This window comes from Mobula hypostoma, chromosome 6 (genome assembly GCF_963921235.1).
Source record: "Mobula hypostoma chromosome 6, sMobHyp1.1, whole genome shotgun sequence".
In the NCBI taxonomy this organism is placed as follows: domain Eukaryota; kingdom Metazoa; phylum Chordata; class Chondrichthyes; order Myliobatiformes; family Myliobatidae; genus Mobula; species Mobula hypostoma.
The window spans coordinates 45656318-45669686 of record NC_086102.1 but is presented as its reverse complement, the minus strand read 5'-3'; the positions used below and the strand labels follow the sequence as shown (position 1 = coordinate 45669686).

The 13369-nt window shown below is 40.6% G+C and overlaps 1 protein-coding gene across 2 annotated transcripts in view; it reads left to right on the top strand.

The window, feature by feature from the left end:
- The window catches only part of LOC134348003 (solute carrier family 22 member 15-like), an 86389-nt gene that overhangs the window by 57880 nt on the left and 15140 nt on the right, over nucleotides 1–13369 (top strand). For both annotated transcript variants that reach the window (XM_063050735.1, XM_063050736.1), the window contains exons 9-10: nucleotides 9736–9850; nucleotides 10929–11001. In XM_063050735.1, the coding sequence (XP_062906805.1) occupies nucleotides 9736–9850; nucleotides 10929–11001 (188 nt within the window). The remainder of the gene's footprint in view (nucleotides 1–9735; nucleotides 9851–10928; nucleotides 11002–13369) is intronic.

Here is a 13369-nt window from a genome sequence, read left to right as displayed (position 1 = left end):
AATAATAATAATGTTCAAAGTCAAAGAAACTTATTCATTCCTTTGTTATGAAACTAGTAAAACAATCTTGAAACAATAAAACTGATGACGCTAAAATTAATGAAATTAAGTGAAGTTAAATGCAAACAGTTAATCAAAATTAAACAGTCAACAAAAAGACCTACTCCCTAATTCTAATCTAATCAGTATGACTTTTTTTTAAAACAGCATGAACATGTAATTAAAACTCCATTTCTATCATGCTGCCACCCATATGGTTAATTGCCGTGATAAACACGCAATACAGAATACGATGCAAATAGAAAATAGATCTACAGCTCCTACAGCAAATAACCAGAATAAACAGTTAATTCCAACCATGAAAAGCTTCTACACACTTTTTCAAAGAAAGGAAGAAAAAGAAGTGCTGGGTGTGGGTCCCAACACATTCACACAACCTCTTTTTTTTTAAAAAAAAAGTACTATCTCTTACAACACAAGAAAGAGTTCCCACAAATTCATTTCAGAGTAGCAAAATATTTCAATTGATCACCTTTTCCTTTGAAGCATAGGATTAATTCAGACTTCCTCCCAATATTATTTGAGTAAGCACATAACAGCCTTTGTGTATATACACACACACACACACACACACTCACTCTAGTGAACTCACACATTTGAAACATACAAACATTTTAAACCATATCAGAAGATTCCTTGCCATATTAACTTGCCATAAGACAAGATTGAGGAAATGTGTTACTTTAAACAAAAATGGTGGAAGTTAGGTGCTTGAACGGCGGCTATTTGGAGTTCGAAGGTGAAAAGTAGAGGTGTCTTCGCACAGATCCAGGAGTAAGTTTTAAAAATTAGCACTTCTTGGCTGTTTATTCACATCTGGAATAGCAGTCAATTGGAGTTTGGGATTCATTAGCAAGATCAAATTAAAAATAAGGAGAAGCGGAGTGGGCTGATGTTAGAGTGGGGAGACTTTTGCCTTTGGCTCAACAGGCCTGGGCAATAAAAGGAGTGGGTGACATACATATCTGGTAAGCTTTTTCTTACTCATTCTTTATCAATAAGTGCATAGTTAGGACAGGAAGAATGGAGTCAAGGGCTGTATTTTATTTTTTGTGTGAAATGTGTGAATTCTGGGAGACCTCCAGCCTCCCAGTAACCACATCTGTACCAGCTGCACTGAGCTTCAGCTCCTCGGAGAATGCCGTAAGGATCTGCAGCTGCAACTTGATGACCTTACACTCATAAGAGAAACTTGAGAGAAATGGGCAGTTGATACGGAGTGCCCTGCACCCTGTAACAAGTACACTGTTTTGAATATTGTTGGGGTGGTGAGAACTACCAGGGGAAGCTGCAGCGATTGGGTCTCTGGCACTTTGGCTGAGAAGGGAAGGAGGCAGAGGAGGAATGCAGTGGTGATGGGAGATTCCATAGTTAGTTGAGTAGGTGGGAGAGTCAGTGGACGTGATAGAGAGACCCAGATAGTACGTTGCCTCCCAGGTGCCACGGTCAAGGGTAGTTCAGAGAGTGTCCACGACATTCTAAAGCAGAAGGGCGAGCAGCCAGATGTTTTAGTACATATTGGCACCAATGATATAGGAAGGAAAGGAGAGGAGGTCCTGAAGGAAGAATTTGGAAAGCTAGGTGGAAAGCTGAAAAGCAGGCCCTCCAGAGTAACAATCCCTGGATTGCTGCCTGTGCCACTTGCCAGTGAGGGCAAGAATAGGATGATTTGGCTGATGGGTGCGTGGCTGAGGAACTGGTGCAGGGAGTGGCATTTCAGATTTATGGATCATTTGGATCTCTTCTGGGAAAGTTACAGTATGACCTGTACAAAAGGGATGGGCTACACTTGAACCTGAGAGGGACCGATACCCTTGCAGGCAGATTTGCTAGAACTGTTGGGGAGGGTTTAAACTATTTTGGCAGGGGAATGGGAACCAGAGTGATAGAGCTGATAATAGGGATGTTGGATTACAAGCAGAGGCATGATGCTGAGGCTGTCAGGAAGGACAGGCATATGATAGGGCAAAATTGCGGTCAGGGGAATGCATCGCAGTGTAACACACAATTGAAAAGAGTGACAAATACAGGACTGGATACATGCAGTACATGAAATGATATTGTAGCACAGTTAGAGATTGGCAGGTATAACATTGTGGGTATCACAACAGAGTGATGGCTGAAAGACAATTGTAGTTGGGAGGTTAATATCCAAGGATGCACGATCTATCAAAAGGACGGGAAGGTAGACAGAGGAGGAGGACTGACTCCGCTGGTAAAAAATAAAATCAAATCTTTAAAAAGAGGTGACATAGAATCAAAAGATGTAGAAACTTTGTGGGTAGAGTTAAGAAACTGCAAGGGTAAAAAGACCCTGATGGAATTTATTTATAGGCCTCCGAAAAGTAGCAAGGATGTGGTCTACACATCACAGTGGGAGGTAGAAAAAGCATGTCAAAAAGGCTATGTTACATTAGTCATGGGTGATTTCAATTTGCAGATAGATTGGGAAAATCAAATTGATGTTGGATCCCAAGAGAGAGAATTTGTGGAATGCCTTTCACAAGATAGCTTTTTGGAGCAGCTTGTGGTTGAGTCCACTAAGGGATCAGTTATTCTGGATTGGGTGTTGTAATGAACCAGATATGATTAGGGAGCTTAAGGTAATGGCACCCTTAGGTAACATAATCATAATATGATAGAATTCACCCTGCAATTTGAGAGGGAGAAGCTAAAGGAAGATGTATCAGTATTACAGTGGAGTAAAAGGAAGTACAGAGACATGAGAAAGGAGCTGGTCAAAGTTGATTGGAAGGGGACACGAGCAGTGATGATGATAGAGCAGCAATGGCTGGAGTTTCTGGGAACAATTCAGAAAGCGCTGGATAGATACATCCCAACGATGAAGAAGTATTCTAAATGCAGGATGACATGACCATGGCAAACCTGTTCAGAAGTATATTGGTTCCTCTCAGGTTCTTCTCCAGAAGAGATCCCAATGATCCAGAAATCTGAAACCTTGCCCCTTCACCAATTCCTCAGCCACTCATTAATCTGCCATATTCTTACCAGTACTGGTGCATGCACAAACCATGCCGACTATTCCTGATTGGGCTTTGACTATCCAACTGATGGTAGATCTTATCTCTCAGATTTCCCACCAGTAGAATCCCTGCAATGTAAGTCAAGCTCACTGGCCTATCCTTGCTATCCTTAAACAATGGAACAATATCAGCTACTCTCCAATCTTCTTGACCTTCACCAGTGGCTAATGACGAAGAAGTATCTTTGTAAGGGTTTCCATGGCTTCTTCCCTGGCCTACCATAACAGCCAGGGGTGAACTTGGTCCCACCCTGGGGATTTACCCTCAATGTGCTTCAAGGCTGCAAATACTTACTTCATTAAATACTTGAGTGAACTACTTATCAGCCTTATTTCTTTGCCAGCCATGATATTGTCCATAGTAAACACTGAGGAAAAATAGACATTTAAAAAAAATTTCAGCTGTCCCAATATATCTCAACAGCCAGGCTTCCCTGAATTTGATATGCTTACCCATCACCCTAACAGGAATATGCCACCTGTAGACTCTTGATAGGAGCTTTTAAAAGTCTCCTAACTGTTCCTTTGTGTTTAAATAGAATTTCCCAGTTAATGCCAGCTCGATCCTGTCTAATGCTCTCAACGTTGGCACTGCTCCAATTCAAGACCTTAACCTGTGGATCTGTTCTACCTTTTTCATAACTATTTTAAAAGGAATAGAATTGTTGTTACGGGAGTCAGTGCTCCACAACTGCCCTACTATTCTCATGATGGGGTGCAATTTCTCAACACATCTACTCCTCGAGTTCCTCCTGACTATCGGAGTTATAAAGTAAAACCTAACTACAGTGACCATCCCCTTATTTCTAAGCTCTAACCAAATAGCCTCATTAGATGAACCCCAAAGAATATCCCCTCTAAGCACTGTTATGTCTTCCCTTAAAAAAGAGGCAACACCACTCCACTCCTACCTGTTCCACTGTCACACCTGAAGTATCAGTATCCTGGAACACTGAGTTGTCAATCCTGCCCTTTTCTCAACCGCATTTCTGTTACGCCACAATATCCCAGTCCCAAGAGGCAATCCGTGCCTTAGGTTCGTCTACCTCATGATCAGCTACATGCATTGAAACGGATGCAATTTAAAGCAGTGGTCCCATCTGCTCTTTTGCTGTAAACATGGTTAAATGGGTTGCTGAGCACTCCCTGTCTTTCCATTGACTTCGCTCACTTCAGTCCCACCCCACTGCCTGTCTTGTTTAAACCCTCCCTAGTGGCAAAAGCAAAGCTCCCTGCTGGGATATTGGAACTCTCTGATACCAATGTGACCTACCCTTCTTGTACAGGTCACCTCTACTTCTCATTAATACTATCAGGGAGGAGGTACGAGAGCCTGAAGACCCACACTCAACAGCAGCTTCTGCTCTGCCATCAAAGTTCTCAACAGACCATAAACTCTACTTCACTCCCCTTCTTTGGCACTTTATTTATTTTTATTATAACTTGTGTAAATTTTTTTCTTGCACTGTACTGCTGCCACAAAAAAAACAAATTGCATGACATATTTCAAGGTTGGATGATGTCATTTCCAGTACACAAGTGTAAAGGAGAACAAGATAATTGTTACTCCAGATCCAACGCAGCACAAAAAAAAACAATAAGATGAATAATATGATAATAAAAAAAACACAATAAATATTAAGGTAGCTTATACATGGATTGATTGTACAGTCTGTACATAAAGTGACACTAGGTATGGGAGTGTCTGTACATGAGGTGACTCTGGCACGAAATGATAAAGCAGTGTTGGTCGTGGAGGTGCTGATCAGCCTTGAGGCTTGGGGAAAGTAATTGTTTTCAGTTTGAGACATAGCCTCTACCCTGATGGGAGTGGGACAAGAAGTTTATGAGCAGGATGGGTGGGATCCTTCATGATGATGCTGGCCTTTGTCTGACACCTTTTTGTATATATGTCCCTGCTGGCGGATAGGTAGGTGCCGGTGATTGGTTGGCTAGTTTTGACTGTCCATCATAGAGCCTTCCTGTCTGCCGCACTTTTCTCCCTACCAGCAAGTTAGGATGCTCTCTAGTGTGCATCTGTATAAGGACGTGAGTATTAATATGCATAGTCCAGCTCTCTTCAGCCTCAAAGTAGAGGCATGGGTGAGCTTTCCTGATTGTGTAGAATGTGTTCTGGGACCATGAAAGTTTGTGCAAGATGCACACTCCCAGGAGTTAGAAACTGTTTGCAGTTTCCATTGTTGTGCCACAGATGTAAGGAGGTGTGAACTCAATAATCATCTCCTTTGTCTTGTTGACATTGAGGAAGAGGCTGTTTGCCTTGGCACCAGGCCTGGAGCTCTGCAACCTCTTCTCTGTTGGCAGTCTCATCAATGGCATTGCTCATCAACAACATTGTGACATCGGTGAGCTTGACAATGTGATTTCCCGGGTGTTCGGCCGTGCAGTCGTGTGTGAGCAGAGTGTACAGAAATGGACTCAGCACCCATCCCTGGGGGGCACCCGCATTGGGGATGATGGGAAGGGAGGAGTAGCTGTGCATCCTGTCTATCTGAGGTTTGGTCATCAGGGAGCCCAACACCCCATTGCACAGTGGTGTGTTTAGACCGAGGAGTAGGAACTGTGTTGAATGCTGAACTGAAATCCAGAAATAGCATTCTGACAAAAGTGGCCTTGTTTTCTAAGTGTGGCTGGGCCAGGTGCATGACAGATGCTATGACATCTGTCAAGGAGCGGTTCTGTCATTATGCGTATTGGTGAGTGTCCAGTGTGGCAGGAATGGAGTTTTTAATGTGTGCCATTACCAGCCGCTCAAAGCACTTCATGATGATTGGCATCAGTGCCATGAGGCAGTATGTTCTCATGGTTTAGAGTTCTTTGGTATGGATATGATGGTGGCACGTGGGGACAGCAGCTGGGATGAATGAATTGCTGAAGATGTCAGTGCACGCACACTCTGAGTATTCGGCCTGGGACGTTGTCTGGGCTGGCCATCTTATAGGGGTTAACTCTCTGCAGAGTCCTTCTCACGTTCCTGCTGTGACGGACGATGGATGCTCAACTGGAAAAGAGGATGGGTTTTGTGTCTGGTGTTAAGTTGCATGCCTGGAAATAGGCATACAAGTTGTTAGAGCGTTGGAGGGAGTCGTCACTGGTACAGTCGATGTTGATTTTCCTTGTGTAGCCAGTAACGCCCTTGATGCCCAGTCACATTCACTGGAGATTGTTATCGACAGATGTTCCTGAATTTTTTTTTACGTGGGTGGTCTTTGACCTCTTGATGCCTACGATGATGCTTCTCATAGCTGCTCTGAGAGTTGTTCTGTCACCAGACTTGAAGGCAATGTGCTGGGCTTTTAGTAGGGTGTGCACCTCAGCGTTCATTACCAGTTTCTGGCTGAGGCATGAGATAACCATTTTTGAGGTACCAATGTCATCTGCATTCTTACTGATGTAGCTGGTGACAGATGAGGCATATTCGTCAGTCTGTGTCTATATAGCATTTATGTAAATGATTTGGAAGAATGTACATAGCACGATCAGTGGGTTTTCTGATAGTAAATTAGCAGTTTTTGTCGATAGTGAAGCAGGTTAGCATGAAATGCAGAGAGATCTTGATCATTTTGCGAAATGAGCTGAGGAATGGCAAGTGGATTTCAACCTGGATAAGTGTGAGGCGATGCATTTTGGACAGTCGAAATTGGATAGCACTTGTACAGTGAATGGCAGGTGCTGTGAGACCGGAGAGTGCAAGTTCACAGTTCACTGAAAATGGCCTTGCCAGTAGACAGGATGATAAGCTAACACTGCCGCCTATGCTTTTAGCTGATACTGCCATCCAGTCATGGAGTGGATGGTGAAACCCTCAGGCTGGAGCATTGTATCTGAACTATATATGAATCCCTGATATCCCACTGGTACTGCAGTTTTCATCTAGGGTCTTCAAGAAAGAAGAGTTTAGGTTCCACAAAGAATAACACTTAGACTGTCTTGGGAGGTTCTATTTCAACATAACACTCCTTACTCTGCTGTCGCCGCTGTGAAAGCCAGACAATGGTTCTCTTCAGAGCAATAGGAGTCTAAATTAATTACTGTCAGTGCTAAATTCTACTTCACTGCCCTAAGCAAAAGAGGCTCTGTGTGACAGGAAACTACACGAAGATCCAAATTTGGATGGGACTGAAATGTAAAAGAAAGCTGAATTGGAAATGGTGAAAACAATTGAAACAATATAAAGAACAAAACTGGAGTCTTTACCAAATGGTATTCAACTAAATACAAAGAGTACAGTGAAGAAGGTAATGCTACTGGTGAACAATTGGAAAAAATTAAATTGTGCCTTAGGACTGGAAGGAATGTTTGTAGATGTTGCAGTTAAAAGAGAAGGGTTTTTTTAAAAAAAGAAATTGGTGGACAAATATTAGTTCGACAAAGAATCACAGAAGGATTGCCAACCCACAATATTTGGGTTGAACTAAAGAAGCATCCAAACACTTTGGCAAATAGGAAAAACACAAATTTATGACTATTGCAAATGCACTAGGCTGTAGCCATGGGAATTTTCAATTACTTGAACATAAACTAGGATTCACTCAGTGTTTTCTTTAATGTATAAATGGCACAGAATTCCTAACTTGTATTCAGGAGAACTTTTATCTGGTATATAGTAAGACCAAATACACGGAGGACAAAGCGGGAAGCTTACTTTTGGTGATGGTGAAGATTCCGTTAAGTTCACAAAAGGACAAATACATAAAATAGTTGGTAAATTGGAATTTACTCTAGACTGAGAAATGACTTAAATGCTTGAGCATATACTAATCTTATCAATGGGAAACATCTGTGAATTCAGGATAGACATGTCCTGACAGGGAAAAGGAAGTGGAAAATCACTAGGGCTGCATAGAATGTATGCAGTCATTAAGGTAAGCTCCTGAGTTAATTTCCCATGGTGTTTTCCTATGTGTTTTTAATTTTAAAACTTTAAATGTCCATAAGACATAGGAGCAGAATTAGACCATTCAGCCTTTGCTCCACCCTTCTATCATGGCTGATCCCTGATCCTGGATCCCGGATCCCGGATCCCACTCAACCCCACACACCTGCCTTCTTGCCATAGCCTTTGATGCCTTGACCGATCAGGAAACTATCAACTTCTGCCTTAAATATACCCACGGACTTGGCCTCCACCGCAGTCTGTGACAGAACATTCCACAGGCTCACCAATCTCTGGCTAAAAAAATGACTCCTTACCTCTGTTCTAAAAGGTCGCCCCTCGATTTTGAGTCTGTGCCCTGTAGTCTGGATACCCCCATCCTCTCCACATCCACCCTATCTAGTCCTTTCAACATTTGGTAGGTTTCAATGAGACCTCCGGCATTCTTCTAAATTCCAGTGAGTACAGGCCCAACGCTGCCAAACACTCCTCATATGTTAACCCCTTCATCCCCTGAATCATCCTCGTGAATCTCCTCTGGACTCCCTCCAATGACTACACATTCTTTCTAAGATAAGGGGCCCAAAACTGTTGACAATACTCCCAAGTGCGGCCTGACCAGTGTCTTATAAAGGCTCAGCATTATCTCCTTGCTTTTATATTCTATTCCCCTTGAAATAAATGCCAACATTGCATTTGCCTTATTTACCACAGACTCAATCTGTAAATTAACCTTCTGGGAGTCCAAAATGCATTATCATACACTTCCCAGTACTGTATTCCATCTGCCATTTGTTTGTCCATTCTTCCAATTTCGCTAAGTCCTGCTGCAATCACATTGCTTCCTCAGCACTACCTACCCCTCCACCTATCTTTGTATCATGCACAAACTTTGCCACAAAGCCATGATTCAAATCCTTGACAAACAATGTGAAAAGTAGCGACCTCAATACTGACCCCTAGGGATTACCACTCGTCGCTGGTAGCTAAATCAGAAAAGGCCCACTTTATTCCTACTCACTGCCTTCTGGCTGTCAGCCATTCCTCTATCCATTCCAGTATCATTCCTGTATTGCCATAGGATTTTACCTTGTTAAGCAGCCTCATATGTGCCACCATATCAAATGCCTTCTGAAACTGTCCTCTACCTCAAAAGACTTCTAGAACGTGGGGTTTTGCAAAGGTAGTGCTCTAGTGTCTCACTGAGCAAGACTCTCCACCCGACTCCAAGATCAAGATGCTGTAGACAATGACACTCAGAACCTTTACTGGGTTAGTGTGGGGTGAAGTTAGCACCCGGAGAGCATGCAAATGGAACACAGTTTGAACTAATGGTTCATGTGATTCAGCACTACCATCGTTTTCCTCCTTGAAACTGAGATCATCTACAGGAATACAATGATATTGCATATAAAATTATCTGATATGTAATCTTTATTCTGTTTTAAAATCCTTCATACCTCATTAAAAGATGGTGACATTTTGGTTTAGTGCCTTATGATGTGTATTAATCTGTTGTTTTTTAATATTTTGATGTACATTCAGCATTTTGAAACTACTGTCTTCCTTTGGAGCATATCTGGAGTGTCTAGCTTTGAGATTTCGTTCCAGATTACACATGTATATTTTATTTCAGGCATCTAAATATTTGATTGTCATTGCATTATTTTTCTACTTGCAAGAATTTTAAGTAAAGACTTCATGTAATTCAGGGATATACTTCTCTCTTTTTCAGGCATCTTATCTTTTGTTAGCAGACAATTTTCCTCCATTCTGGGTAAACTATCTGTAAGTGCTGCATTTAATGTAGCCTACATCTTTTCTTCTGAGCTCTTTCCCACCTCAGTCAGGTAGGTGAAACCTTGAGTGTCACTACAGTTGTTCGTTTCTAATCCACCATTTGCAATCTGGTTGTGTAATAATTTTCAGTGCATTTGTTTCCATCTGTTTTTTTTTATGGGAGTGACGCTAACATAATTAATTTCCCTTGAGTTTCTAGCCAGCTGCATTGAGCGGAACTGGAGTTATGGAGACTAGACTTGGTAGCTATCAGTGATTCCCTTCAAGGAGATGGGAGAAGTGAAATTGTACAATTGAAATAGTTAATCAGAATATAATAGCTTGGCTGTAGATGTGGAGTGATTGTTTCCTTGTGGAAGAATCTAGTATTACGAATCGCACAACATTTAATAAGTGAGGTAAAGCAGTTTTTACTCCAATGGAAGTGAGTCTTGGAATTCTGGGTCCACTTGTTTTAAAAATAAGTTTCTCAATGCTTTTAAGATTGAGGTGGATAGTTATTTGATTTGCAAGGGAATGTTGGATTGTTGCCAGTGGACATGAAAGTGGAGCTGTAATGATAGATCAGATGAGCCATGATCTCAGGAAAAGGTGGAGCATGTTTGTGCAACAGTGTGTGACTACTCATAATTATGTTCTTAAGAGCATTCATGAATTAAAATGGCTTTCTTCATCAAATGTTCATTTAATTTTCTGGCATAAATTCTCTAATTACCTGATTTGGTACATTATTTTTTGGTTTCTGTGGTGTGTATTCAGGCTTTATGGAATGTTATGTAACTGCATTTATAATATTGCCATGCAGCCTAAAACAGGTTTTGTATTTGTCTTGTGTACCTTCATCTTCAAGGGCCTTTATTCATTTGGTTATAAGTGAGTTATAGTTCATTTTGTGTCAAGAGCTTCTGTTAAGAATGCTTTTGAACTCAAACCGTTAGTTTGAATTTAAATTTTCGGGAACTGGTGCTTGAATATTGTTATATTTTGACAGACAAAAGTACTTGTTTACTGATGGTGCATCAGTATTTTAAAGTTCTCAATAGAATGAGTTTGTATATTGAGTCATACTTGCATTAGTTCATAAATCTATATTTCAGAAGTTCAACTAATTTTGTCCTTTTCCTATAGGAATGTTGGAATGGGGATCTGTTCCATGTCTTCTAGAATTGGTGGAATCATTGCACCCTTTATTCCATCACTGGTGAGTTTGTAGTATTTTTGTTTTCGTCTGAAATTCTCATCAATTCCTTCCTTTCCATCCTAACTACTTACTTTATTAATGTATACTTGTTTCAGTAAATCTGTCTCAACAGTGACCATTATTAATGGAATTTGAGAAGCGTGCTTGGTTTTCATCTATCTTTAAAGTTATAAACGCAAGCATTGATTTTGCTGAGGTTTTTTTGTAGTTTACCTTTTTGGGCAGCTCAGCAATGAGTAGTATAATATTTTCTAGTATAGACTACTTATTTTGTTCATAGTTATGAAGGGTACCACATGATGTTACACACGTGCAATCCTCTCGGGTTTAGTTCTTTTGGAAGGACAAAACTAATCTTCCTTATCTGACCTCATTTCTGCAGCAAATTCGCCAGGCTACAGTTTCTTATCCTCATGAGTGAGGTATTGTTAGAATTGACTTCAGAAATCCATTCTTTTAAGTTGGTTATGCATATTTATTATCATTCACATCACATTTTTATCTTACAAACTGGTAATGTTGCCCTTTGTTCAAATTCCTGCAACAGCAGCTGCAAAATTTAACATCTGAAATCTGTGGTTCCGCCATTAGAGAGGGTCTTTATAAGCTAATCTTGCCAGCAACATCTAGGTTATGTAAATGAATACCAGAAGTCAAAATATGGTAATTAGAAGGCATTATGTAAATGACTCCGAAGCAAAGGTGATACAGAATTGTCATTTTACGTCAGAGAATCTTTGGTTACTTTTGACCCATGTGTATTGATTAGTCTAGTTTGGAATGGAACCGTAATAGAGATTATAATGCAAAATGGTTAGAGTTAATTACCTTTCTTAGGTTGAATAAAGCTATTGTAAAACATAAGAGTAACTCGGTTTACAGTGATTATTTTGATCTGGTCTGTTAATTTTAAGTCTGCTTATTGATTTTTGCCAGTGTGGTTTGTTTCAACTGATCTTCAGCTATTTCATAAACAACATTCCTTTCACCTTAAGGTTTTAAATGGAGATATTTTCTCATAATCGTGCTAAGTTCCATTTCATTCAGAACTCCTCAGTAAATGATTCAGCCTGTGCACCTTCAAACAGTACAGCCAAGATGAGATTCAGTTATAGTCTTACAAGTGGCAAGTAACATTTGTGCTACTTAAAGTGCCAGGTGATGATTATAATCTCTGACACCCATTCCTTCTACCCCTGCTGCACAGTGGCTATAGCATTTCCAGTCTTCTACAGATTACATTGCAGTTATTTACCTGGGCTACTCCAATAGCAACTCCCAAATCTGCAATTTCTACCACCAAGAAGGACGAAGGCATCTTGGGCACAGGAACACTACCTTCTCAAGGACAATCAGGGATGGACAGTAGATATTGTCCTTGCTAAAATGCACAGATCCTGATAATTATTTGTCAAAATGGCTAACTTAACCATTAACAGAATCTGCATGTCTGTTGTCACTGACTGATGTCCTTCTTGTACATCAATGCTTTCCAATTTGATACCATTCAATAACTCTTCTTCTTGATGAAGTGCACCACTTCATACTCATCCATTGTAGTGGATCTGCTGTGTTTTTGCCTACTTGCTCAATATGAGTTGCAATAAAATCTGTTTGCATTCTCCCCACAATTTGCATAGTTTAGTGTAGATGTTTGGGGAAAAAATCTACCACAAACTCTTCAGGTATTTTGAGCAAGAATATTTATCAACCTGCAAGGTACCAGCTTTTGTCAAATTAGCACAAAAAATTGTCTATTTGCCCTAGTGATGCATGAAATCATCTCAAGTCTGTGCTCCAAGTTACAGGACTATTCTATGATACAGTATTTTAGGCAGCATGGTGCCATTTCTGGGAGTAGTGCTGTAGTAACAAATAATTTCCATTTTGATAATTAATGGCAGACTGGGGAGAGTGTAAACTCTGCAAGTGAGATCCATTTGGTCCATTGCCCCCACCTTCTTACTCTGACTTCTCATCTTTTTTCTCCAGTCCTGATGAAGGGTCTCAGCCCGAAACGTCGACTGTTTACTCTTTTCCATAGATGCTGCCTGGCCTGCTGAGGTCCTCCAGCATTTTGTGTGTGTTGCTTTGATTTCCAGCATCTGCAGATTTTCTCTTATTTCTATTTGGCCTATCAAGTTTTTTGAAAGATAGTTATTGTGGATCTTTAGTTTGATTAACCAGTTTTCTGGAGTTTTTAAGTGCAGTTGAGTGTGATATGATTTGCCCTTCATGTTCTACAAACAACAAGTACATTTAGCTTTCTTAAAGTTAGCGTAACTTCTATTAAACCTTGCAATTTGCAGTGTTTTCTTACTTTGTATGGTAATGTGCAGTGAAACTCAAAACCAGAGTCTGTCAGGGA